Here is a 25,621-nt window from a genome sequence, read left to right as displayed (position 1 = left end):
TCCATCCAGCCATCTCATCGTCTGTCGTCCCCTTCTCCTCCTGCTCCCAGTCCCTCACAGCATCAGAGTCTTTTCCAATGAGTCAACTCTTCACACGAGGTGGCCAAAGTATTGGAGTTTCAGCTTCAACATCAGTCCTTCCAATGAACACCCAGGGCTGATCTCCTTTAGGATGGACTGGTTGGATCTCCTTGCAGTCCAAGGGACTCTCAAGAGTCTTCTCCAACACCATAGTTCAAAAGCATCAATTCTTCGGCGCTCAGCTTTCTTCACGGTCCAACTCTCACATCCATAGATGACCAATGGAAAAACCATAGCCTTGACTAGATGGACCTTTGTTGGCAAAGTAATGTCTCTGCTTTTGAATATGCTATCTAGGTTGGTCATAACTTTCCTTCCAAGGAGTAAGGGTCTTTTAATTTCATGGCTGCAGTTACCATCTGCAGTGATTTTGGAGCCCAGAAAAATAAAGTCTGACACTGTTTCCACTGTTTCCCCATCTATTTCTCATGAGGTGATGGGACCAGATGCCATGATCTTTGTTTTCTGGATGTTGAGCTTTAAGCCAACTTTTTCACACTCCTCTTTCACTTTCATCAAGAGGCTTTTTAGTTCCTCTTCACTTTCTGCCATAAGGGTGGTGTCATCTGCATATCTGAGGTTATTGATATTTCTCCCCGCAATCTTGATTCCAGCTTGTGCTTCTTCCAGTCCAGCATTTCTCATGATGTACTCTGTGTATAAGTTAAATAAGCAGGGTGACAATATACAGCCTTGACGTACTCCTTTTCCTATTTGGAATCAGTCTGTTGTTCCATGTCCAGTTCTAACTGTTGCTTCCTGACCTGCATATAGGTTTCTCAAGAGGCAGGTCAGGTGGTCTGGTATTCCCATCTTTTTCAGAATTTTCCAGTTTATTGTGATCCACACAGTCAAAGCCTTTGGCATAGTCAATAAAGCAGAAATAGATGTTTTTCTGGAAGGTTGATGCAAATACAATTGCGGTTTCACACCGTGAATTTTAAATCATAACTGGGGTCAAGCCCATCTTTATTATTTAAAATAGGAACCATTATAATCAACACATTTTTGCCAACAAGAAATAAGTTTGTTTATCCCTGTAGTATCAAAATCAATACTCAGGGATTCGATGAACTCTTGGAAAGCATTTCCTGCCTTCTGCTGGCTCTGGAAGCATTTTCCCTGCAAAAAGTTCTCGAGATGGTTGAGAAGTGGTAGTCGGTTGATGAGAGGTCAGGTGAATATGGTGGATGATGCAAAACTTCATAGCCCATTTGTTCAGCTTTTGAAGCGTTGGTTGTGTGATGTGCAGTCAGGTGTTGTCAAGGAGAACTGGGCCCTTTCTGTTGATCAATGCCAGCTGCAGGTGTTGCAGCTTTTGGTGTATCTCATTGATTTGATGAACATACTTTTCAGATGTGTTAGTTTTGCTGGGATGGACAAAGCTGTAGTGGATCAGACCGACATCAGACCATCAATCAGTGACCATAACCTTTTTTGGGTGCAAGTTTGGCTTTGGGAAGTGCTTTGAAGCTTCTCGGTCCAACCACTGAACTGGTCATCACTGGGTCTCATATAAAATCCACTTTTTGTCACATATCACAATCCGATAAAGAATAAGAGAAGAACCTAATGTAGAAAAAGAGAAGATGACCCTTCAAAACAATGATTTTTTTCATTATTGGTCAGCTCATGATGCACCCACTTCTCGAGCGTTTCACCTTTCAAATTTGCTTCAAATGCTGAGCAACTATAGAATGGTTGATGTTCAGTTCTTGGGCAACTTCTCATGTAATTTTAAGCCTCTCAGTTGGTTATTGTCAACTTTCCATGGGCAGCCACTATGTTTATCTTCAGGCTTTTATCTAGTCTGCAAAACTTCTTCAACCACCACTGCACCGTACATTTGTAAGCAGCTCCTGGGCCAAATGTGTTGTTGTGAGTTGTCTCTGCAAACCTGAGTAGGAAAATATCTTGAATTTGCTTTTTCTCTAACATCATTTCCATAGTTGAAATAAATATAAACAAATACTAAGTCAGCCAAAAACATAAAGCAAGAAATGTGCATTAAAATGATGTACAGCACAACCATACTTAAGAATGTATTCCAATATAAAATGGAAAATTTAAACAACGCAAAAACCGCAATTGCATTTGCACCAACCTAGTAGTAATTGACATTTTAGCGAAATTACAGGGTTTTAAAGTAGCAGGTGCTGTGGAGATTTGATACAAACATCCCAGGTAAGGAAACTAAAGTCCACAAAGGTAAAATGATTGCTTATTACACTTAGTTTTGGTCCCAGACCTAGACCCCAGGTCTTATGAATCGGTTGCAGTTGTCTCTGTGCCGCAGTTTTTGCTCTACAGCTGAAGATCATGTTGGATTATCTTTAGTTCTATCAACTCTGCTTTCTCTACAGTCGGAGTGTTTAAATGGGATAGATCTAATTCAGATCAAGTTGCCTTCAGCCTCCTAGGTTGTTTCTTTTGTTTTCAGTCTTTTATTATCAGACTGGTGAGCTTCTGCTTTATTTAAAAGACGCACTCGGAGTAACATCAAGGAGGAAGGTCGACACCCACTCAAACGCAATGGCTAGGGACACAGGACCGAGACACACCCAGCCCCAGCTGTAAAAAGGTGAGACTACCCACCGTCAGGTCCAGCGTCCGAGGGCCACGTGCAGGAGGAGGGGCCGCCTTCTGGTTGGCGCCCGGAGGAGCTCCGTCCCTCCAATCAGCGCAAGCCCCGCGGTGGAGAGGGGGCGCGCCCAGCAAGGGAGGGCGGGGCTAGAGACCTGTCCATCACCGAATCCGCGGGTGGCAGCACCTACCCCACCAAGGCACCTAGGCGAGACAGGGCGGGAGCGGGAAGGCCGCGGCGAGGGGGGAGGCGGGGCCAGACCGGTGGGAGCCAATCCGCCCGGCGGCGCCAGGGGGCGGAGGCGGGGTCACCGCGCGCGACCCAAACACACGGGTTCGGGCGCACCCTGGGGCCGCGCTGCTCCTCCGCCTTCCGGTGCGAGGGCCGCAGTACCTCCTTCCCTTCTGAGCACCCCCACCTCGTGGTCCAGACCCTACCCACCCCCCCGCCCCTCCTTCTCTGGGGGAGCGCGGTGACGGTTGCCGGGAAGCGCGCGCTGCCCCTCCCTCTCCTCCTGCGTCCTCTCCTCCCGCGCCACCCGTTTTTCCTCCTTCTCAGTTAATAACAGCTGGGTGGCTGGGGGAGGAGGGAAGGTGGCCCCAGCGGAGTCTGGGCGGGCACCTCCCACTCACCCGCGAGCCGCCGTGGGAGCAGGAGGATGGCGGCGGTAGCGGCGGCCGCCCGGGAGGAGGCGGTGCCGAGGGCCCGGGCGCAGAGCGCAGCGGCGGCGGCAGAGAGCGGCAGCGGCCCGTCGCGGCGCACCAGAACCGAAAGCAGCGGCAGCCGCGCAGCCACCTGAGCCGCCCCTCCCGCCGGAGCCAGCGATCGGCGCCCGCGGGAGCCGGGACCTCCTTCCTCTCCGTCTCTCCTTGTCCCCCGCGTCCCCAGATAGGCCGTCGATCTCGCTCGTCACCCCTTAGAAGAGCGCGGCGGGCGCCGACCGCCCCCTGGGGCGCCGGGCGGCGGCCCTGGACGTGCGGGCTTCTTTCTGCGCCGGCCTCCGCGCCTCGGCCCTGCCCTCTCGCTCCCGCGCTCGCTCCCGCCCTCCCGGCGCTCCAGGCACTGTGCGCGGGCCCGGCCCGGGGCAGGGCGGACATGGGCGCCAAGCAGAGCGGGCCGGCCGCTGCTAACGGCCGCACCCGCGCGTACTCGGGCTCAGATTTACCTTCCAGCAGCAGCAGCAGCGGAGGGGCCAACGGGACCGCGGGCGGCGGGGCGCGAGCCGCAGCCGCTGGGAGGTTTCCGGCTCAGGTGCCCAGCGCGCACCAGCCCAGCGCCTCCGGCGGCGCCGCGGCGGCCTCGGCGGCCCCGCGCAGCCGCTCCCTCGGCGGGGCCGTGGGGACCGTGGCGTCGGGGGCCCGGGCGGCGCAGTCAACCTTCAGCATCCCCAACAGCAGCAGCGGCCCGTACGGCTCGCAGGACTCGGTTCACAGCAGCCCGGAGGACGGCGGCAGCAGCGGCGGCAGGGACCGGCCGGCGAGCGGGGGTCCCGGAGGGCCGCGCCTGGTGATCGGCTCCTTACCAGCTCACCTCTCGCCGCACATGTTTGGAGGTACGGCCCTTTCCCTCTCTGCCTCCCGCAGGCGGCACGTGGGCCGCGGCTGCGCTTATTTTTACCCTTCTCCTTTTCTCCTTCAGCCCGAGCGCCGGGGGTTCGCCGCGCGGCCGGGCCGGGTCACCCCTCTTTGGGGTGGGAGGGGAAGAGAGAGGGAGAGAGCGCCTCTTAACCCCTGCAGCGCCGCTACCGCGGGACCCCAGTGTTTGGTTTTTGAACACCGCGTGCACCCTCACCTCTTCGTGGCTTTCTCATACAGAAAGCCCTTGTTTGCTCCCGGAGGTGAAGGGAGCAAATATTGTTTTAAAAACAAACGCAATAGCTGGTGCTTGTGGTTTTTAGTAGCAGGAAGTCAGGACCCGTTGCTAAATGTAGTTGTATCTGGTGACTCGAGTGGTGAGCGGTTTTTAAAGGCCAAAAGTCAGAGTCTCAAATGAACAGATGAGTGTTTGAAAAAGGAGCGAGTTATCGCTTTTGGAGTAACTTATTGTAGAGCTGTAATTCTCATGCCTTGTGTCAGTAGTCCCACCTACTGTGTATGCTTTAATTGAGTGAATGTGTTAATGAAAAGTATATTTTTAACCTCAGTAAACTGCTGCTTTAGATAATGATTAATGTGAGTTATGCTTAATTTGGACAGAGCATTAAAAAATTGAGAACTGTTTTTTAAGGAAAGAAACCAATAATCATTACAACTCTGCCTACAAGATGCAGTAAAAGCCCAGGTGTTTTTGAAAAGCGGTGCTCTCTAGGGTTCAAGAAAGACCTTGTGAAAAATGGAAATTTTAGTAGCAAAACGGTATGTCTTTTTGGATTGATAGAAACGGGGGAGGGGTACCCCTGATCTGAGGAAAGCAAATTCGACCTCTTCAGTTGTGTTTTATGGTTTCTACTTTCCTTCAGAACAGTTAATGGTAAATGAATTAAGACACTCCCTTCCCAGTTCATGAAGAGTAGCAGTTAAATCCGGTTAGAGATGCAGACAATAGAAGATAAACATTTCCATATCATTGCTTTCTTTACACATCATGGTATTACCTACAATTACAGTTAAGCACAGGTGAATAGTGAAAACACCATCTTCTCTATTTCTCTGCTTCCTTTACTCATGTTTATAAATGTGAGAAATTTGAGCAGGCAGTTGGTAAAGTGAAATGTTCAATAATGTAATTGCTCTGATGTTCTGTACTATCAATATTCACATTCGCACAAATTAAAAATGGAGGGGACATGTTTAGTTTTCCTTCCATCTTTTTAATACCGCTTTGCATATTCAAAATATAAAACAACTTTTTAATCACCTTTATTTTAATTACTTGTTATAAAATGATTTTTTTTTGTAACTAAAAATACTGATTTTTCTTAAGGGGCCCTTAAAACATTTCTTTTTGAGAAAAAGAACCAGTGCTGACTGTACTGTGATTTGTCATTCATAACTAACACAGCTGAAGGTCCTGTAGTACCGCACCGAAGAAGAACAAAAGACAGTTTCTTAAGAATGGGAGATTAGTGGCAAGAATAAAGGCTAAGCTGGTCCTAAAAAAAATATATTTATCTTAAGATTAAAATTTGCATGTAGTTCTGTCTAACAGCTTGCTAAAGAAAGGGAATAGGGAAAGGCTCATCAGATGAGTAACTTCTTTGGTATACTGATGGCTTAACTTTTTTTAAAGGACTGTTTTTTTCTTTTAAAAAAGTTTATCTGTATGGGTTTAAAGTGTTTCATCTGGGGGTGGGGGCAAATATTTGACACCTGTGCTATTAATTCTTAGTGAAATAGCAGGTGGAGAAGATGTAGTTGCTGAAAGTTGGATTAAGTAAAGCATTTATCTTTTTTCTTCTCTGAGTTCTTAGATTTGTACACGTTAGCCGTTTTTAGTATTTTAGGGGTCAGCATGATTGGGGCCTAGTGGAAGCACAGTGACACTGAGAACTGTGGCAGCGTTTCCTAACCAAGTCTCTGTAGAGAATGGAGCCCCAATGACTTAAAAGTATCTGTTGTGTGCAGTTAGTTAACTATTCTCTTGTGCATTTGGAATATTTCTAGCTATGTATCATTCTTAGGAAATTTGAGAAAACAGTCACTGGGATAATTTTGTGTTTGGTAGTTCAGATGAGGGACTCTAGTTGAGAAAACTTGGAAGAGAATCAGAGAAATTACCTGTTCTTTCTAAATGACACGAACAGATCAAAGTGCCAGTACCTTAAATCCTACTTAAGACTGGGAGATGGAATACACTTGAGAGTGAAAAAGCGTCTTTCTAGCAGCGTTTGCTTTAATGAGATTTTTTACCTGTATTTCAGTAGTTGGGCTCATTAGGGAAACGTAATAGAACCCTCTTTGTCATCATCCTGAGATTTAGGGAACCAGATGATAAATCTTATTTTTTTTTTTAATTTTTTAAACTCTTTATTGAGTTTGTTACATATTGCTTCTATTTTACATTTAAAATTTTTGGCCCCAAGGCTTGTGGGATCTTAACTTTCTGACCAGGAATCGAACCTGCACCCGCCACATTGGAAGGCAAAGTCGTAACGTCTGGATTGCCAGGGAAGTCCCTGAATCTAAAACTGGACTTCATTATTACTCCATGTTGACTTAATTTTTTAGTAGTTTATTCAGTTAGAAATTGTGCAGATGTTTGGGCAAATAAAAAGGAACTCCATCTGAAAGTTGAGAGAAGGATTATTTCTAAATTAGTGGAAAGTTATTTCTGTAATTTTATAAAACTTTAATTGATGTTTGTATTGTTACTGTTTCCTAATAGGAAAATATGGTACTAATCAGATACAAAATTATCTTTCCCTTATGGAAAAGGAAAATCTAAACAATATCACTTTAAAAAAATTTAGACGTCTGGTGAGTTGAATTGTTAACTAGTTCCATCGTAGTGAATTACCAAATTAAACGAGGTTTTCTGTGTTGGTTTTATGTTTTGCTCTCTTTGGGACATGTATTTTGGCTATATTCGCTCTTCTTTAATTCTGTCTAGAGAAATAGAAGAGAGGTACTTAATTTATATTTCAGTTTACAGAATTTTCCTAGAATTTCTTAGAACTGAGTTGTATATCAGAGTATGATTATAAAACATACAGGAATTTTTAGATCAAGTAGGTTTCTTTTTTTATTTTCAGAGTGCTGAGTTTAACAAAAGTTTTACAGTGAACAAAAGCCTTTTTTTGTTTAATCACCTTTGTTTAAAAACAGGTCTTTAAGAGAATAGTCTAATATTGAAGACTTGATGGTATCTTAGGATTTTCTTGGCTTTAGTGTATATCTGCATTTTTTTCACTACAAGTTGCTAATGTTTGTAACATCAATTATGATGGATGGTAAAATAGTGTTGAATGATCTAGCAAGGATATCGAAGGTAAATTGGACTATAAAATTATGCCAGTCAATGGAGATCATTTCTAGAGAAATCATGTGGGGTCCTCATGTATCTGAGTCTGGAAGTGAGACAGAGAGATGAATTAATCTAGACTATTTATTGATGGTACTGGGTTGCTTTTGGTCACCTCCTAATTGATTGGTTTAAGTTTGGGTGTGTGATTGTAATTCAGGTGCCTCCTGTTACTTAGGAACAATTGCTTCCTTTTATTGAAGAAGTTTGTCATTGCTTAAAACTGAATATGTTAAAATTTGTAGTTCTAGGCCAACTTCTCAGGAAGTTCTAGGCCAATCTTCAGGACGGATGTGGGTTTTAAGGTGTTAGATTATCTGTATTAATTAACTGTTGAATTATGCTCAGTCACTATTACTTACCAGTATTTAGTGCCAGAATGTTTGAATTGGGGATATTGTGATTAATCTCCTTTCTATTCCTGAATGTTCTTTTATTCAGTTGAAAACTTACAGGGTGGTAGAAGAGAAATGTCTGCTTCAGAAAAATGACTAATTAACCACCATCCTGTCACCCATCTCCTCCCACATCCACCCCCCAGAAATCAAGAACTCTTGTGGTTACTTTTTCTCATTTGTAATCTCACATAATCCTTAAACACTTGATACTTTGTTATGCTAAAGTATGTGCTCCCTCATGAAAGTTTCTGCTTTGGGAATATTTTAAGTTTTCTTGCCTGCAGGGTGGAGCGGGTGCCGAAGGGGGGAGTGGTTTGTGTTGCAGTGGGCACCTTCTGATAAGAGAGCAGCTGCCTGACCTAAGTACTTTTGATGCTTTGCTGACTGCAAAGCCAGTACAAGCTCCATTGTTTTACTAACAGGTAGTGTCTCCAGCGGAGAAGGCAATGGCACCCCACTACAGTACTCTTGCCTGGAAAATCCCAGGGGCGGAGGACCCTGATAGGCTGCTGTCCATGGGGTCTCGAAGAGTCGGACACGACTGAGCAACTTCACTCTCACTCTTCACTTTCCTGCATTGGAGAAGGAAATAGCAACCCACTCCAGTGTTCTTGCCTGGAGAATCCCAGGGACAGGGGAGCCTGGTGGGCTGCCGTCTATGGGGTCACACAGAGTCAGACACGACTGAAGCGACTTAGCAGCAGCAGCAGCAGCAGTGTCTCCAGCAAGTCCCCTAGTCCTCTCCAATTGGATTACTTTGCCTGGAAACCACTTATTTATTTTCTTTACCAATACCACTAATTAGTTGTCAGTTTTTATAAGAATTGTGATAAGGTTATACTTACTATGTATTCTGGGTATCTGCACAATTGGGTATATTAGCAAATAGATTAAAAAAAGTATAGGAACTGCTATATGTAGCAAAATACTTCCTAATTAATTTTACATATGTGTATATACTGACTGGTGTTAGTAATGAATTGTTCTCCACTTATTGAAGTGTTTAGAATTGGGAGCAAACATGCCCTTTGTATGAACAGAGTTCAGAAATAGCTTAGGTTATGATTGTATTCAGTTGCAGGTAGTTTTCTGTGCTGCTTATTAAATACTACAATTCATTTCTTCATGGTTATTAAGCTGTTGGCAGCTTGCTTCTTCAAAGCCAGCAAAGGAGAGACTCGCAAGATGGGCCGGTACTACACTCTCATGTAAATATGTACACGTAATGACACTCAGCCCATGGCCCTTGCTGTGTTCCATTGGTTATAAACAAGTCACAGGGCCTGCTTATACTCAAGGGGGAGGGAATGACAGAAAGGTGTAAGTATCAGGAGGCAGGAATCACGTGTGCCCACACTGATGATAGACTTAGGTTAATCAGCTAAACATGCAACTGTTCGAACCATATTTTTGAATTTACTGTTTACTTTGAAGAAGTTATAATAGTGTAGATGCCAAGTATGCTTTAATAAATGTGAATCGAGCCCTTTCTAGGGGCTGGCCATTGTAGTTGTCAGGGTTACAACTGGTTATACACTTGAGTTCTCTAAGATAGAACTGATAGAGTTGGGAACTGGGGTGTGTGGTGATGTCATTAACCAATATTAAAAATAAAGAAGAAAATAATAAGTTATAGGAAATGATAATGAGTCCTTTTAGGCTTGTTAAATTTTGAGGATTTCTATCTGGAAGCATCTTTTAAGCATTTGGAAATATGTCTCCAATTTAGGACATTACAAAAAAAAATTGAGAAATTGTCAATTTGCATATTATAAATGAAGCTGAACAGTGGTTAAGATTACTGAGGGATGGATACAAATTGAGGCACAAGCATAGAATTCTGGGGAGCAAGAATTTTAAGAGACAGGCAGTGCAGGAGGCCAGTGATTACAATTAAAGCACAAAGAAAATTTGTTTAAAATGTTTTTATTATTAAAATAATATGTGTTCATTAGAGAAAGCTATAATGTGGAAAATACAGAAAGGCACATACAAGAAATTGCAAATCACTTGTAATATCACCATGGGAAATAACCAGAATAAAATGTTGATGGCTATTCTTCTCATATATATGTTTTGGATAGAAAATTTGGAGGTCATTCTTGTATATTCTTTTGATTTTTAAATCTTTTGGATGTTCTAATAGAAGATTTTAAGGCTACAGATTTCCCCCCAAGAATTGCTTTAGCTGAATGCCACAATTTTTGAAGTGTTTTGTTAACATTCAGTTAAAAATATTATCTAATTTTCCTTGTGATTTCCTTTTTGATACATTGGTTACATATTCTTTGATAAAATGCTCTTTCTACTTAATCAGTTTCTTCTATCATGTTAAAATTTTTTATAGCATTATTTTTAATGACTGCTCAGTATTCCAGAGCTCATTCAATAAATATTTGATGAAGACCTACTTTGCCTTGCACTGTCCTAAGGATATAGAAGTGGAGAAATCTCCGGGGGAGACAGTAAACAAACAAGTAAAATATCAATATACAGTGTTTCAGAGGATTTTGAATGTGATGCAGAAAAACGGGAGTGGAAAGGTAGAGATCGTGGGGAATAGACTTGTTTTTATTTTAAATAGGGTTTTAGGGATAACTTCTCTGATAAGGTGACATTCAAGCAGAAACTAAAGAAACAAGCCATGAAGAATCTCTAGGTGAGTAGCAAACGCAGGGAGAAAGTGAAGTGAAGTCGCTCAGTCGTGTCCAACTCTGCAACCTCGTAGACTGTAGCCTACCAGGCTCCTCCGTCCATGGGATTTTCCAGGCAAGAGTACTGTAGTGGGTTGCCATTTCCTTCTCCAGAAGATCTTCCTCACCCAGGGATCGAACCCGGGTCTCCTGCATTGTAGGCAGACTCTTTACCATCTGAGCCACCAGGGAAGCCCTGGTGAAGGAACAGTAACTAGAAAGGTACTTAGGTGTGATTGTAATGAACATACCTGGTGTGTTCTGGGAGTAGTTACGACACCAGTGTAGTTGGAGTGCAAGGGGTTGTAGATAAGGACTGGGATGGGGTATGAACTGCCTTATAACCATTGATGTGGTTTTTAGAGTTTTGTTTTAGAGAGAGATGGGGAGACATTGCAGAGTTATTTTGAGGAGGAGATTGACATAACTCGACTTAGGCTTTTAAAAGATTGCTCTGGGCACCATGCGGGAATAGACCCTAGAGAGCAAGAGTCAAGCAAAGGTGCAAAACCCTTGGCAAGAGATAAATGTCTTGGACAGAGTCGTGGCACTAAAGTTGGTGAAGTTGGTGAAGAGTTGGTAGACTCTGGATATCTAGCTCTTCGAAAGTGGAGTCAACTAGATAAGATGTAGAGGATTTATATTCAGCCAACCCTTGAATGTCATGGGGGTTTGGGGTGCAGGTGCTCTGGGCAGTCCAGTTTAATTTGTAGCCCTTCTCTGAAATAGCCATTCCTCTGTATCCATGGTTAGGAATGGAGGACTCAACCAAACTGAAGATGGTGTGTTGTTGTTGTTCAGTCGCTAAGTCATGTCCGACTCTTCCACCCAGTAGAATGCAGCATGCAGGGTTCCTTTGTCCTTCTCTAACTCTTGGGAGTTTGCTAGAATTCATGGTGTACTGGAGAATTTACTATTGAAAAAAGTCCATGTATTTGACCTTCACAGTTCTAATTTGTATCAAGGGTCAACTGTAGTTTGTCTGAAGTTTGGTTCTTTCAAATTATTAGGAAAAGTCCTACAATAGCTCACAGACTCAAAGGACCAAATTCAGGAACCAGCATCAGTGGAGCTGAAATTGAGAAATTCTGTACGTGCATGCATACTTCAGTTGCGTCTGACTCTTGTGACCCCATGGACTGCAGCATGCCAGGCCCCCCTGTCCATCACCACCTCCCGGAGTTTACTCAAACTCATGTCCATTTGAGTTTGTGATGCCATCCAACCATCTCATCCTCTGTCGTCCCCTTCTCCTGCCTTCAGTCTTTCCCAGCATCAGAGTCTTTTCAAATGAGTCAGCTCTTTGCATCAGGTGACCAAAGTATTGGAGTTTCAGCTTCAGCATCAGTCCTTCCAATGAATATTCAGGACTGATTTCCTTTAGGATGGACTGGTTGGATCTCCTTGCAGTCCAAGGTACTCTCAACAGTCTTCCTACACCAACGCCTCGGAAGAGTCGTCTTCTCCAACACCACAGTTCAAAAACATCAGTTCTTCAGCGCCCAGCTGTCTTTATAGTCCAACTCTCACATCCATACATGACTACTGGAAAAACCATAGCTTTGACTAGACAGACCTTTGTTGGCAAAGTAATGTCTCTGCTGTTTAATATGCTGTCTATGTTGGTCATAACTTTTCCTCCAAGGAGCAAGTGTCTTTTAATTTCATGGCTGCAGTCACCATCTGCAGTGGTTTTGGAGCCCCCAAAATAGTTTGTCACTGTTTCCATTGTTTCCCCATCTATTTGCCATGAAGTGATGGGACCAGATGCCATGATGTTAGTTTTAAGCCAACCTTTTCAGTCTCCTCTCTCACTTTCATCAAGAGGCTGTTTAGTTCTTCTTTGCTTTCTGCCATAAGGGTGGTGTCATCTGGATATCTGAGGTTATTGGTAATTCTCCTGGCAGTCGTGATTCCAGCTTGTGCTTCATCCAGCCTAGCGTTTCTCATGATGTACTCTGCATGCACACCCACACCCTAGTTTTCATTTTGCTTGTTACCTAGTTTTATCCTCTTATATTGTGTAGAGGCTTTATTTAAGGTGATGGGCTGTTGGCTCATGGTTACTTCCATCTGCATGTCATCTGAGTGGCCTGAAGGGAATGTTTTCCTCCAGCTGTAGCAAGAGGACTCTGATTTAAGTTGTGTGCCTATCCACACATCAGTCACCGAAGCGAAGGAGATGGAATGCACTCTCGGAATGAGAAGGCTGTCTTCTGTTATCATGGGGAGGAGTTTGGGTTTTCCGAGTCAGGCTGCCTGGGTTGAGTCCATCCACACTGTGTGACCTTAAGTAAGTTATTTAACCGCTCCATACCTTAGTTTTTTCACCTCTAAAATCAGGATAAAAATAAATCTTGTTTTGTGGTATTGTGAGGTTTAATCTATCTTTTTATTTTTAACATTTGAACTGCTATCAAAAATTAAAACATTTAAGACTCATATCCCTCTTCTCATTCTCACCCTCTTCAGGAAGACTATGTCCTTTACTTTTCTCAACTTCTCAGATTTTGCAAAAAAAAAAAAAAATCCAAGTATTTAGTTTTTATGTATGTGTTTTCTGTTCCCATGAATCTCCCTTGAATATCTGGATTAAGCTTTACAGCGCATGTACTGTGTTAATCAGAAGGTAAAATTTTGTAAATTCAGTGTTTTCAAGTACATTTTGTATTTGAGAACACAGCTAATGGTCACTAAAATTATTGTATATTTAAATTGTATATAAAAACTTACTGCTCCAGAGAGATGTTATATTTTTACTTGTGTAAAGTAAATATATGTAAACTGAATTGTTGAGCCAAAGAAAATAGGTATAATGTGGACTATGCAAATGTGGCAGTCATAAAATTGTCTTACAAATAAAAGTATGCTGTACTTAATAGGAAGTGCTGCAAACATTGTTGATCAGTTTGAGTATATTTTGTGGGTGGTGGGAGATGGTTGGTGTGAAGTTAAAGCAGGTCAATTCTTTTAAATATAGGCTACTTCTCCAGGAAAGTATCCGAAAACCTTAGCGTTTTTATGCTGTATGATTTACTGCATCTCAGGCAACCTGGATGACATGGCATTTGATAAAGGAGCATGCTGCTTTGCTGGTGTTTTGGCATGCTCTGGTCTGAGACCTCTAAGGTCTTGATTGGGATTTTTTCAGATTTCCTGTCTATTAGGACACATCTTCAGAAGCAGTGCATCTTCGGAAGCAGTGCCTCTGGTAACCTTTAAATCTCAGTTAATTCCCATGTTTCACTCTTTCCACCATCTTGCCATGTAAAGAATTGTCATTAATTTCCTAAGAGAAAACTTAAACGAGGAATACTTAATATTATAGACCACTTTTAGTATCTCTTTAAATATAGAACTAATACTGTTTTATGTGGTAATTTGTGGATTAGAAAAGGGACTTCACAAGCACTGACCCATTTGCATTTCATAAACATAGAGTCATTTCTTTGGTTATTTGGAGATGAACATCAGAAGTTAGATGAATTCCAATTCTGCATTTGTTGTATTTTTACTTATTCCCAGGTGGCGCAGTGCTAAAAAATCCACCTGCCAATGCAGGAAACACAAGAGACACGGGTTCATTCCTGGGTCAGGAAGATCGCCTGGAGTAGGAAATGGCAACCCACTCCAGAATTTATGCTTGAAAAAGTCTCCTGGACAGAAGAGTCTGGTGGGCTGCAGTCCATGGGGTTTCAAAGAGTCAGACACGACAAGTGACTGGACATGCATTTCATATGTTGCAATGCACAGATCCTAATTTACATTTTATTTATTTATTTATTTTTAAAAATTTTATTTTATTTTTAAACTTTACATAATTGTATTAGTTTTGCCAAATACCAAAATGAATCCGCCACAGGTATACATGTGTTCCCCATCCTGAACACTCCTCCCTCCTCCCTCCCCATTCCATCCCTCTGGGTCGTCCCAGTGCACCAGCCCCAAGCATCCAGTATCGTGCATCGAACCTGGACTGGCAACTCGTTTCATACATGATATTTTACATGTTTCAATGCCATTCTCCCAAATCATCCCACCCTCTTCCTCTCTCACAGAGTCCATAAGACTGTTCTATACATCAGTGTCTCTTTTGCTGTCTCGTACACAGGGTTATTGTTACCATCTTTCTAAATTCCATATATATGTATTAGTATACTGTATTGGTGTTTTTCTTTCTGGCTTACTTCACTCTGTATAATAGGCTCCAGTTTCATCCACCTCATTAGAACTGATTCAAATGTATTCTTTTTAATGGCTGAGGAATACTCCATTGTGTATATGTACCACAGCTTTCTTATCCATTCATCTGCTGATGGGCATCTAGGTTGCTTCCATGTCCTGGCTATTATAAACACTGCTGCGATGAACATTGGGGTACTCGTGTCTCTTTCCCTTCTGGTTTCCTCAGTGTGTATGCCCAGCAGTGGGATTGCTGGATCATAAGGCAGTTCTATTTCCAGTTTTTTAAGGGATCTCCACACTGTTCTCCATAGTGGCTGTACTAGTTTGCATTCCCACCAACAGTGTAAGAGGGTTGCCTTTTCTCCACACCCTCTCCAGCATTTATTACTTGTAGACTTTTGGATGGCAGCCATTCTGACTGGTGTGAAATGGTACCTCATAGTGGTTTTGATTTGCATTTCTCTGATAATGAGTGATGTTGAGCATCTTTTCATGTGTTTGTTAGCCATCTGTATGTCTTCTTTGGAGAAATGTCTATTTAGTTCTTTGGCCCATGTTTTGATTGGGTCATTTATTTTTCTGGAGTTGAGCTGTAGGAGTTGCTTGTATATTCTCGAGATTAGTTGTTTGTCAGTTGCTTCATTTGCTATTATCTTCTCCCATTCTGAAGGCTGTCTTTTCACCTTGCTAATAGTTTCCTTTGATGTGCAGAAGCTTTTAAGGTTAATTAGGTCCCATTTGTTTATTTTTGCTTTTATTTCCAATATTCTGGGAGGTGGGTCATAGAGGATCCTGCTGTGATGTATGTCAGAGAGTGTTTTGCCTATGTTCTCTTACATTTTATTTAAAGAGTTTTGACAAATAGATTTGACAATACACTGTGTAACCAACACACTGTCAAAAGTAGGAAACACTCTCTTTATCCCCAAAAGTTCTCTTACACTCCTTCTAAGTCATTCCCACGGTACTTCTTAGAGATGATTACTATTACCTATTTCTATTATCATAGATTATCGTATCATCTATTATATCATCTATTATCATAGATGAAATAGTTGGATGGTATCAGCACTCAATGAACATGAATTTGAGTAAACTCCAGGAAATAATGAAGGACAGGGAAGCCTGGCATGCTGCAGTTCATGGGATTGCAAAGAGTCAGACATGACTTCACAGCTGAACAACGTTATCATACATTAGTTTTGTCTCTTCTTGAATTTAATGGAGTCATAATAACAGGTAGTTCTTCATGTTGAGGGTTTGGGGTAGTTGTAAAGTTAAAAATAGGAGACATTGGAAAGGTTAATAAAATTTTTTATTGCCACTCCCTCCCTGCAGTAACACTGTCCTCTAATGTGTGGACACTAAGCCTGAGAATACCCACGATGTTTAATCAGTGATAGATTTATGGTAGGATACTTGAGTGTGTAAATACTTCAAATAAAGGAGAAATTTAATTTTAAAATTAATGCTTAAATTTATCCTTAAACTTGATCAACTCTTTAATCTTAAATTATCTGATTGGAAAAGGTTTTGAATGATACTAAATGTTTTAGATGTTATTCACTTTATCAAAGTGGGATATAATGGTTAATTGTGTCTTCAAATTGTCAATTCTAAGGAAAAGGACAGCATTCAGGAAGCTTTGTTGTTAGGATCAGTGCTTCTAAACATGGGAGAAGTGTAACTTGTCCAAGGAATGTAGAGAAGTGATTGAACAAAGATGAAAAAGTTGGTTATTTCCTGTGTTTTTGGTTTAGTCTAAATCTTTTAAAAATTAAGTAGACAGTAGCTAGCCATCTAATTTTCTTTCTTCTTATGGTTTCTGTTTTTGTATATAAATCAGGAAGTATAAATGAGTCAAAGATCCTAAGTTTTGTGTACAACCTAACTGTAATCCACAGTAACAGCTGCTGCTGCTAAGTTGCTTCAGTCGTGTCCGACTCTGTGCGACCCCATAGATGGCAGCCTACCAGGTTTCTCTGTCCCTGGGATTCTCCAGGCAAGAAAACTGGAGTGGGTTGCCATTTCCTTCTCCAATGCATGAAAGTGGAAAGTGGAAGCTAGTTAGTAGAAATTGCAGTCTTATGCAAGAAGAACCAGAAAAAGGAGTTCTTAGGCTATTTGTGACCGTGAGACAGACTGTACTGAATCTTGAATATGGATTCTGTATTCACCAAGGATGAGAACAGGAGAAGAATCTACTCATTTTTTATATGATGCATGTATCAAGCTACATGGACCGAGAAAGGTGACTAGGAAGACAGAACCTCAGCCTGGAGATTCCTTTAATATCTATGGAGAAGAGTATTCTTAAAAAGCTAGTATAAAGGGCCTAACTAAAATTCTTAAAAGCAATCAGGGACGTGGTTAGCTGCATTCACTTTTGATATATTAGATATTTTTGGAAGGGTCATTGGTTATGGTGAGAACAAATTCTACCTTGAGGTCAATAAAGCTTGTTTTATGACCTTCATCTTTCATTTTCTTGGGCTTCAGTTTCCAGGATAGACTAAAGAATAATGAAGCTTAAGAAAACAACTCTGTCCGTGCCTTGGAATTGAATATACTAATGCAGACAATTCCCATTTTTACAAATTCCAAAAGGGTAATTAAATTTGCTGTGTAAGAACAAATGATTAGGACAGCAGCCTGGAGGCCTCCTCTTGCAGGTTAGTGCGCTGAAGAGTCATAATGAGACTTGTAGAAAGGCACATGCTGTTGCTTGTTCAGAGGAGGTGGTTTCACTTGGTTCAGAGGGGGTGGTAAACTAGCTCTGTCAGCATTATTCCTTGGTGTTCTGAAAGCAGTCTTCCTCTTTCGGAGTCAAGAGCTCTAGAGGAATTTGAGAAATCTGACAAGCTTATGCCACAGAAAATTGAGGTCCTTTGGGGACCAAATTGTCTGTCATTCTATTGACATTATTCTTGCTTTTGCTATGTATCCACATACTTAATGTCTTAAGGCTTTTTGAAGAAAGTAGCTTTATAATGTGGCAAGCACTAGAAAAAGTATTTCCTGTATTATGAAAGTGTGACAATGAACTTTTATAGGCCAATGCACAGGACTTAGAGATATCTTTTGTGTTTAGCTGGCTTTAAAATTGAGCATGGAAGAAACCTAAACTCTTCTCTTATTATCATGCACAGTCTGTATATCTGATTCTTCTTATTCACTCAGTCAAAAAATATTCAATGCTAGCTGCAGTAAGCTAGGTAGGCTTTCTGGTACTGGGAATGTAAAGGTCAAAACCACTTTTGTCCTCAGAAAGTCTGTCTAGTGGACAGACTGGAAACTACAAAATTAAGTATACAGTGGTACGGGTTTTGTTTTGGTGATTTTGTTACCAAATTTGTGTATGTATGTGCCTATAAGGAAAAAAGACCAGAAGGTAATAGCCATACACTAAAAGTTGATTATCTGGCTTGTAGGAATTTATGTTTTGTCATATAATACGTGTATACCTTTTATAAAGAGAAAAGAACTGGTAGCAGTATCATTATCATTGCTGTTCTTACTGTTACTACTCCTGTACTACCTTTACTCGTGCTTTGAGAGCTCAGGTTCACATTTAAGTTTATCTGACTTCCGGTGTGTGCCCTTAGCCCTCAGGCCCCACGGAACAAAAGCTGCTTTGGGACAGGATCCTTGAGAGTTTAATCATATTAAAACACTGGTCCCATAAGATTCTCCTAGAAGAGAGAGTTCTGCAGCCAAGGAAGTTTTGTAAAGAAATTTGGTTAACCCCTTTTAATTCAGTAGCTCCTAAATTAGTTTCACAGTAATTTGACTTCTGTTTCATTAATCCTTTATTGATCTTCTGTGGCTCTTAAACTTTAGTGGGCATCACCCCCACTCCCAAAGTGTTTGACTCAGTGAGTTTGGAATGGGGCCTGAGAATGTGCATTTCTGACAAGTTTTCAGGTTGCTGATGCTGCTGGTTTGAGAATCACAGCTAGTACTCTCTCTGTTAGGTGATTTGCAGTCCCATTTTTGCATTGAGATGTAAACTTGACAACTCTTAGGTTATGATGCTAGTGTTTTCCTGCTGAAAGAAGATATCTAAAAATAGGAAATAATTGTGGTATGGAAAGAGCCGTCAAAGGGGTTTCATTAACTAAATTAACCGGGGGGCATTATTTCCCTTCTACCATCAGTATTTCTCTGTTACCTTATGAGCTTGAGTTTAGGTATCTGTAGATGGAAATGAGTAAACCTACCTCAGAAAGTTTTAATAAGGATTAAATGATGTAATATTTGCAAAAGTGCCCAGTGCTCCCCACTTAGTGCTCACATTCTAAATGGTCACCACCTTGTTAAAGTACACTCTGTGGGCCAATTGCATTACATTTACTTGTGAGCTTATTAGAAATGGAGAATCTTGGGCCCCATCCCAGACTTACTGAAACAGAAAAGAAAGTGAAAGTGAAAGTCGCTCAGTCGTGTCAGACTCTTTGCAACCCCATGGACTATACGGTCCATGGAATTCTCCAGGCCAGAATACTGGAGTGGGTAGCCATTCCCTTCAAACAGAATCTGCATTTTAAAAAGGCCCAGGTGATTGGTATGTACATTACCACACAAGCAGGGCTAGTGGCGGACACCTTGAAAATAGCTTCTCTAGTGTAGCATGTGACTTACTTTATAAACTGACCATCCAGGGCTGTTTCTGTATGGCTGTCACCAGGTGGGCTATTATTTATTTTAGACCTTAGAGATACTTTGTCCAAAATGATAGTATCTACTTTAGTGTTTACTGGCCATAAAATAATATATCCTATTTATAAATCTGGAGTGCTATTGTTAAAATCTTGAAATGGCACATAAAAATATAAGAAAATAAAAATTACCTGAAAATCCAGTAAGATAAATTACTTGAAAAGTTGCTTGAAAACCTGCTAAGATAAATACCACTGACACTTTGGTACATCACTTTATACATGTATGTATGTTCACACCAATTTTTTTTGCTTTCTTTTTCTTTTTTATCCCCACACCTTTACCTGCCAGATAAAATGATTTCATGTTTATTTTCTGAACCTTTGTGCTAGGCATGGATATAACATATACACATATATAGGCATTTTGTGGATTGTATTATGAATACTTTTCTGCATCTTGTTTTTTTCACTTAAAACACTTTAAAAATTCCTCAAGTAATGTACTTAAGATTCTTTGTAATGACTGCAAGATATTTCACAGTTGCCATGTTGGATAAATTATTGAGCTTTTTTTTTTTAAACTACTACAAACAAATGAAAATCATTATGCATATGTCCTTTGTATATTGATGTTATCCCTAGGATGAATTACCAGATGGAGATTGCTGGATCAAAGGGTAATTTTTAGAAGTCATTTTATTGTGTAATATATTTTACATGCAGAAAAATATGTAAAATTGTATGCATCTTTCAAGACTAATAAAGTGAGTCCTTTAGTACCGCCACCCATGCCAAGAAATGAACGGTTCAGTGTTTGTTAGAATCTTCCTCTTGGTCTTCTGTTGTATTATACTTGCCTCTGAGAAAAATATTTTTCTTTCTTTATGGCTTCATCGCTAAGTTACGCATCTCTAAAACATAAGCATCCTCAAATAATAGACTTCGTCATGAATACCATGTAAATGGAGTCATTCTAAATAGATGACTTTATTTACAGTTCATCCGTGTTATTGTTTGTAGCTGTAGCTTATTCATCTTTATTGATACATTGTATTCCATTGAATGAATATCCCACAATTTATTCATTTTAATTGTTGATGAAATTGGTGTTTCTGATTTTGCATTATTATAAAGATGCTGCTGTGAACGTTTTTATTCATGACTCCTTTTGCACATGTTCACAAGTACTTTGGGACAGTGGTCATTAAACCTTTTTGCTTTTTTATCTCCTAAATTTAAAAAATTGAAGTATAGTTTATTTCCAGTGTTGTTACCTTCTTATGTACAGCAAAGTGATTTAGTTATACACATGCATACACACACACACCTGTATATACTTTTTTCAGATTCTTTTCCATCATAGTTTATTACTTGATATAGTTCCCTCTGTATAATAGAACCTTGTTTATCTGTTTTATTCAATATATATATATAGTTTGTATATGCTAATCCCAAACTCCTAATTTATCCCTCCTCCCTGCTTTCCCCTTGTAACCATAAATATATTTTCTATGTCTATGAGCCTGTTTGTTTGTAAATAAGTTCATTCATATCATACTTTGGATTCCACATGTAAGTGATACATTTGTCTGATTGCACTTAGTATAATCTGTAGGTCCATGTTGCTGCAAATATTTCATTCTGTTTTATAGCCAAGTACTGTTGCCTCGTGTGTATGTGTGTATATACACACCACATCATCCTTATCCATTCGTCTGTCGATGGACATTTACGTTGCTTCCACGTCTTGGCTTTTGTAAATGGTGCTGCTCTGAATATTGTGGTGCAGGTATCTTTTTCAGTTAGAGTTTTCTCTGGGCGTATATCCAGGAGTAGGAGTGTTGGATCATATGGTTACTTTCTTTTTAGTGTTTTAAGAAACCTCTATGCTGTTTTCCATAGTGCCTCACCAGTTTATAATCCTACCAGCAGTGCAGGAGAGTTCCTGTTTCTTTGCATTCTCTCTAGCATTTATTATTTGTAGACTTCTTAATGAGGGCCGATCTTACTGGTGTGCGGTGATACTTGATTATGGTTTTGATTTACATTTCTTTAATAATTAGCAGTGTGCATCTTTTTGTGTGCTATCGACCATTTGTATGTCTTCTTTGGAGAAATTCCTATTTAGGTCTTTTACTTGTTTTTTGAACCCCAAATAATTTTTTAAACTATCTACCTCTTTTTACATTTTTAAGTTGACCTCTAACTTTTTTTATCATAATGTTTAAATAGTTGTAAGGGATATAATTTCAAGAATATTAAAAATATTGATGTTTTAAAATACTAATATCACTGTTTTAAGTATATCCAATGGAATATAAATATAATATCCTAGTGTCTTGAGATTTGCTTGCATCCTTTATAACATTCATGAAGAGCCTAGTCTTTAGTTGTTGGACATTTTGCATTGTTCCTTTTTTACCTTGAAGTAGTATTTGTATTTTATTTCCACCACAGAATTTTGCACCAGAGAACCATACTTTTATGTTTGAGTGTTCACTGATCACTTTATTATACTCCTCTTCATGTATTTTTATATATATATATATATATATATATACACACACACACACACATACATACACACACACACGCACACACACACGTGCATATTATGTAGTACTGGTACATAATATATTTTAAATATAATTTAAATTTCATTAAACATTTTGTTGCCATCAGACTCTAGATATTAAACATTGCAGCTGATGATAATATCAGTTCAGTTCACTCACTCAATCCTGTCCAACTCTCTGCGACTCCATGGATTGCAGCACACCAGGCCTCCTTGTCCATCGCCAACTCACAGAGCTTGCTCAAACTCATGTCCATCAAGTCAGTGGTGCCATCCAACTATTCATTCTCTGTTGTCCCCTTCTCCTGCCTTTAACCTTTCCCAGCATCAAAGTCTTTTCAGATGAGTCAGTTCTTCACATCAGGTGGCCAAAGTATTGGAATTTCAGCTTCAGCATCAGTCCTTCCAATGAATATTCAGGACTGATCTCCTTTAGGATGGACTGGTTGGATCTCCTTGCAGTCCAAGGGACTCTCAAGAGTCTTCTCCAACACCACAGTTCAGAAGCATCAGTTCTTCGGCACTCAACTTTCTTTATGGTCCAACTCTCACATCCATACATGACTGCTGGAAAAAACATAGCTTTGACTAGACAGATTTTTGTTGGCAGTGTCTCTGCTTTTTAATATGCTGTCTAGGTTTGTCATCAGAGAAGGCAATGGCACCCCACTCCAGTACTCTTGCCTGGAAAATCCCATGGATGGAGGAGCCTAGTAGGCTGCAGTCCATGGGATCGCTAAGAGTCGGACACGACTGAGCAACTTCCCTTTCGCTTTTCACTTTCATGCATTGGAGAAGGAAATGGCAACCCACTCCAGTGTTCTTGCCTGGAGAATCCCAGGGACGGGGGAGCCTGGTGGGCTGCCATCTATGGGGTCGCACAGAGTCGGACACGACTGAAGTGACTTAGCAGCAGCAGCAGCAGGTTTGTCATAGCTTTTCTTCCAGGGGCAAGCATCTTTTGATTTCACAGCTGCAGTCACCATCTGCAGTGACTTTGGAGCCCCCCAAAATAAAGTCTCTCACAGTCTTCATTGTTTCCCCATCTATTTGCCATGAAGTGATGGGACTGGATGCCATGATCTTCGTTTTTTGAATGTTGAGTTTTAAGGCAGCTTTTTCACTCGCCTGTTTCACTTTCATCAAGAGGCTCTTTAGTTTCTCTTTGCTTTCTGCCATAAGGGTGGTGTCATCTGCATATCTGAGGTTATTTATTTCTCCAGGCAATTTTGATTCCAGCTTGTGCTTCCTCCAGCCCAGCATTTCACATTATGTACTCTGCATAGAAGTTAAATAAGCAGGGTGATAATATACAGCCTTGATGTACTGCTTTCCAAATTTGGAACCAGTCTGTTGTTCCATGTCTAGTTCTTACTGTTGCTTCTTGACCTGTATGCAGATTTCTCAAGAGGCAGGTTAGGTGGTCTGGTATTCTCATCTCTCTAAGAATTTTCCACAGTTTGTTGTGATCCATACAGTCAAAGGCTTTGGCGTAGTCAATAAAGCAGAAGTAGATGTTTTTCTGAAACTCTCTTGCTTTTTTGATGATCCAATCAATGTAAGTTGGCAATTTGATCTCTGGTTCTTCTGCCTTTTCTAAAACCAGCTTGAACATTTGGGTGTTCTTGGTTCACATACTCTTGAAGTCTCGTTTGGAGAATTTTGAGCATTACTTTGCAAGTGTGTGAGATGTGTGTAATTGTGCAGTAGTTTGAACATTCTTTGGCATTGCCTTTCTTTGGGATTGGAATGAAAACCGATCTTTTCCAGACCTGTGGCCACTGCTGAGTTTTCCAAATTTGCTGGCATATTGAGTGCAGCACTTTCATAGCATCATCTTTTAGGACATGAGATAGCTTAGCTGGAATTCCATTACCTCCGCTAGCTTGTTCATAGTGATGCTTCCTAAGGCCCACTTGACCTCGCACTCCAGGATATCTGGCTCTAGGTGAGTGATCACACTATCGTGGTTATCTGGGTCATTAAGATCTTTTTTTGTATAAATCTTCTGTGTATTCTTGCCACTTCTTCTTAATATCTTGTGCTTCTGTTAGGTCCATACTCTTTCTGTCCTTTATTGTGCCCATCCTTGCATGAAATGTTCCCTTGGTATCTCTAATTTTCTTGAAGAGATCGCTCTTTCCCATACTGTTGTTTCCCTCTATTTCTTTGCATTGATCACTGAAGGAGGCTTTCTTATCTTTCCTTACTAGTCTTTGGAACTCTGCATTCAGATGGGTGTATCTTTCTTTTTTTCTTTTGCCTTTAGCTTCTCTTCTTTTCTCAGCTATGTGTAAGGCCTCCTCAGACAGCCATTTTGCCTTTTTTGCATTTCTTTTTCTTGGGGATGGTGTTGATCACTGCCTCCTGTACAGTGTCATGAACCTCCATCCATAGTTCTTCAAGCACTCTTGTCTATCAGATCTAATTCCTTGAATCTGTTTGTCACTTCCACTGTATAATCACAAGGGATTTGATTGAGGTCATACCTGAATGGTCTAGAGGTTTTCCCTACTTTCTTCAATTTAAGTCTGAATTTGGCAATAAGGAGCTCATGATCTGAGCCACAGTCAGCTCCTGGTCTTGTTTTTGCTGACTATATAGAGGTTCTCCATCTTCAATTGCAAAAAATATAATCAGTCTGATTTTGGTGTTGACCATCTCGTGATGTCCATGTGTAATTCGTCTTTTGTGTTGTTGGAAGAGGGTGTTTGCTATGACCAGTGCATTCTCTTGGCAAAATTTATGAGCCTTTGCCCTATTAGTTTTGTACTCCAAGGCCAAACTTGCCTGTTACTCCAGGTATCTCTTGACTTTCTACCTTTGCATTCCAATCCCCTGTGATGAAAAGGACATCATTTTGGGGTGTTAGTTCTAGAAGGTCTTGTAGGTCTTCATAGAACCATTCAGCTTCTTCAGCATTAGTGGTTGGGGCATAGACTTGGGTTACTCTGAGACTGAATGATTTGCCTTGAAAACAACTGTCATTGTTTAGGGTTAGGGTTAGAGATCATTCTCTCATTTTTGAGATTGCACCCAGGTACTGCATTTCAGACTCTTCTGTTAACTATGATGGCTAATCCATTTTTTCTAAGGTATTCTTGGGCACAGTAGTAGATACAATGGTCATCTGAATTAAATTTGCCCATTCCAGTCCATTTTAGTTCACTGACTCATAAAATGTCGATGTTCACTCTTGCCATCTCCTATTTGACCATTTCCAATTTACCTTGATTCATGGACCTAACATTCCATGTTTCTATGCAATATTGTTCTTTACAGCATTGGACTTTAGTTCCATCACCAGTTACATCCATAACTGGGCATTATTTTCACTTTGGCTCTGTCTCTTCATTCTTTCTGCAGTTATTTCTCTACTCTTCTCCAGTAGCATATTGGTCACCAACCGACCTGGGGAGTTCATCTTTCAGTATCATTCTTTTTGTCTTTTCATATTGGTCATGGGCTTCTCAAGGCAAAAATAC

The 25,621-nt window shown here is 40.8% G+C and overlaps 1 protein-coding gene and 1 long non-coding RNA gene across 5 annotated transcripts in view; one reads left to right on the top strand and one right to left on the bottom strand.

Annotated features, from left to right (window-relative positions):
- Nucleotides 1-1,416: 1,416 nt before the first annotated feature.
- On the bottom strand, nt 1,417-4,041 carry LOC129659274 (uncharacterized). 3 transcript variants are annotated; one of them, XR_008717924.1, is made up of 3 exons: nt 3,831-4,041; nt 2,310-2,868; nt 1,417-1,978 (listed from the first exon to the last, which is right to left on the bottom strand). It is a non-coding gene; the product is annotated as an uncharacterized LOC129659274 (long non-coding RNA). The 3 variants fall into 3 exon arrangements; XR_008717923.1 differs by having other exon boundaries at nt 2,677-2,868; XR_008717922.1 differs by having other exon boundaries at nt 1,417-2,868.
- Nucleotides 3,105-25,621, top strand: part of ZNRF2 (zinc and ring finger 2) — a 101,616-nt gene continuing 79,099 nt past the window's right edge. The window contains exon 1 of one of the 2 annotated variants that reach the window (XM_055590499.1): nt 3,105-4,217. In XM_055590499.1, the coding sequence (XP_055446474.1) occupies nt 3,761-4,217 (457 nt within the window). In that variant the 5' untranslated portion in view covers nt 3,105-3,760. The remainder of the gene's footprint in view (nt 4,218-25,621) is intronic. The other variant, XM_055590498.1, reaches the window with a different exon arrangement.

This window comes from Bubalus kerabau, chromosome 8 (assembly GCF_029407905.1).
Source record: "Bubalus kerabau isolate K-KA32 ecotype Philippines breed swamp buffalo chromosome 8, PCC_UOA_SB_1v2, whole genome shotgun sequence".
NCBI classification, from domain to species: domain Eukaryota; kingdom Metazoa; phylum Chordata; class Mammalia; order Artiodactyla; family Bovidae; genus Bubalus; species Bubalus kerabau.
The sequence above is the reverse complement of the archived record's forward strand: the minus strand, read 5'-3'. Positions and strand labels throughout refer to the sequence as shown.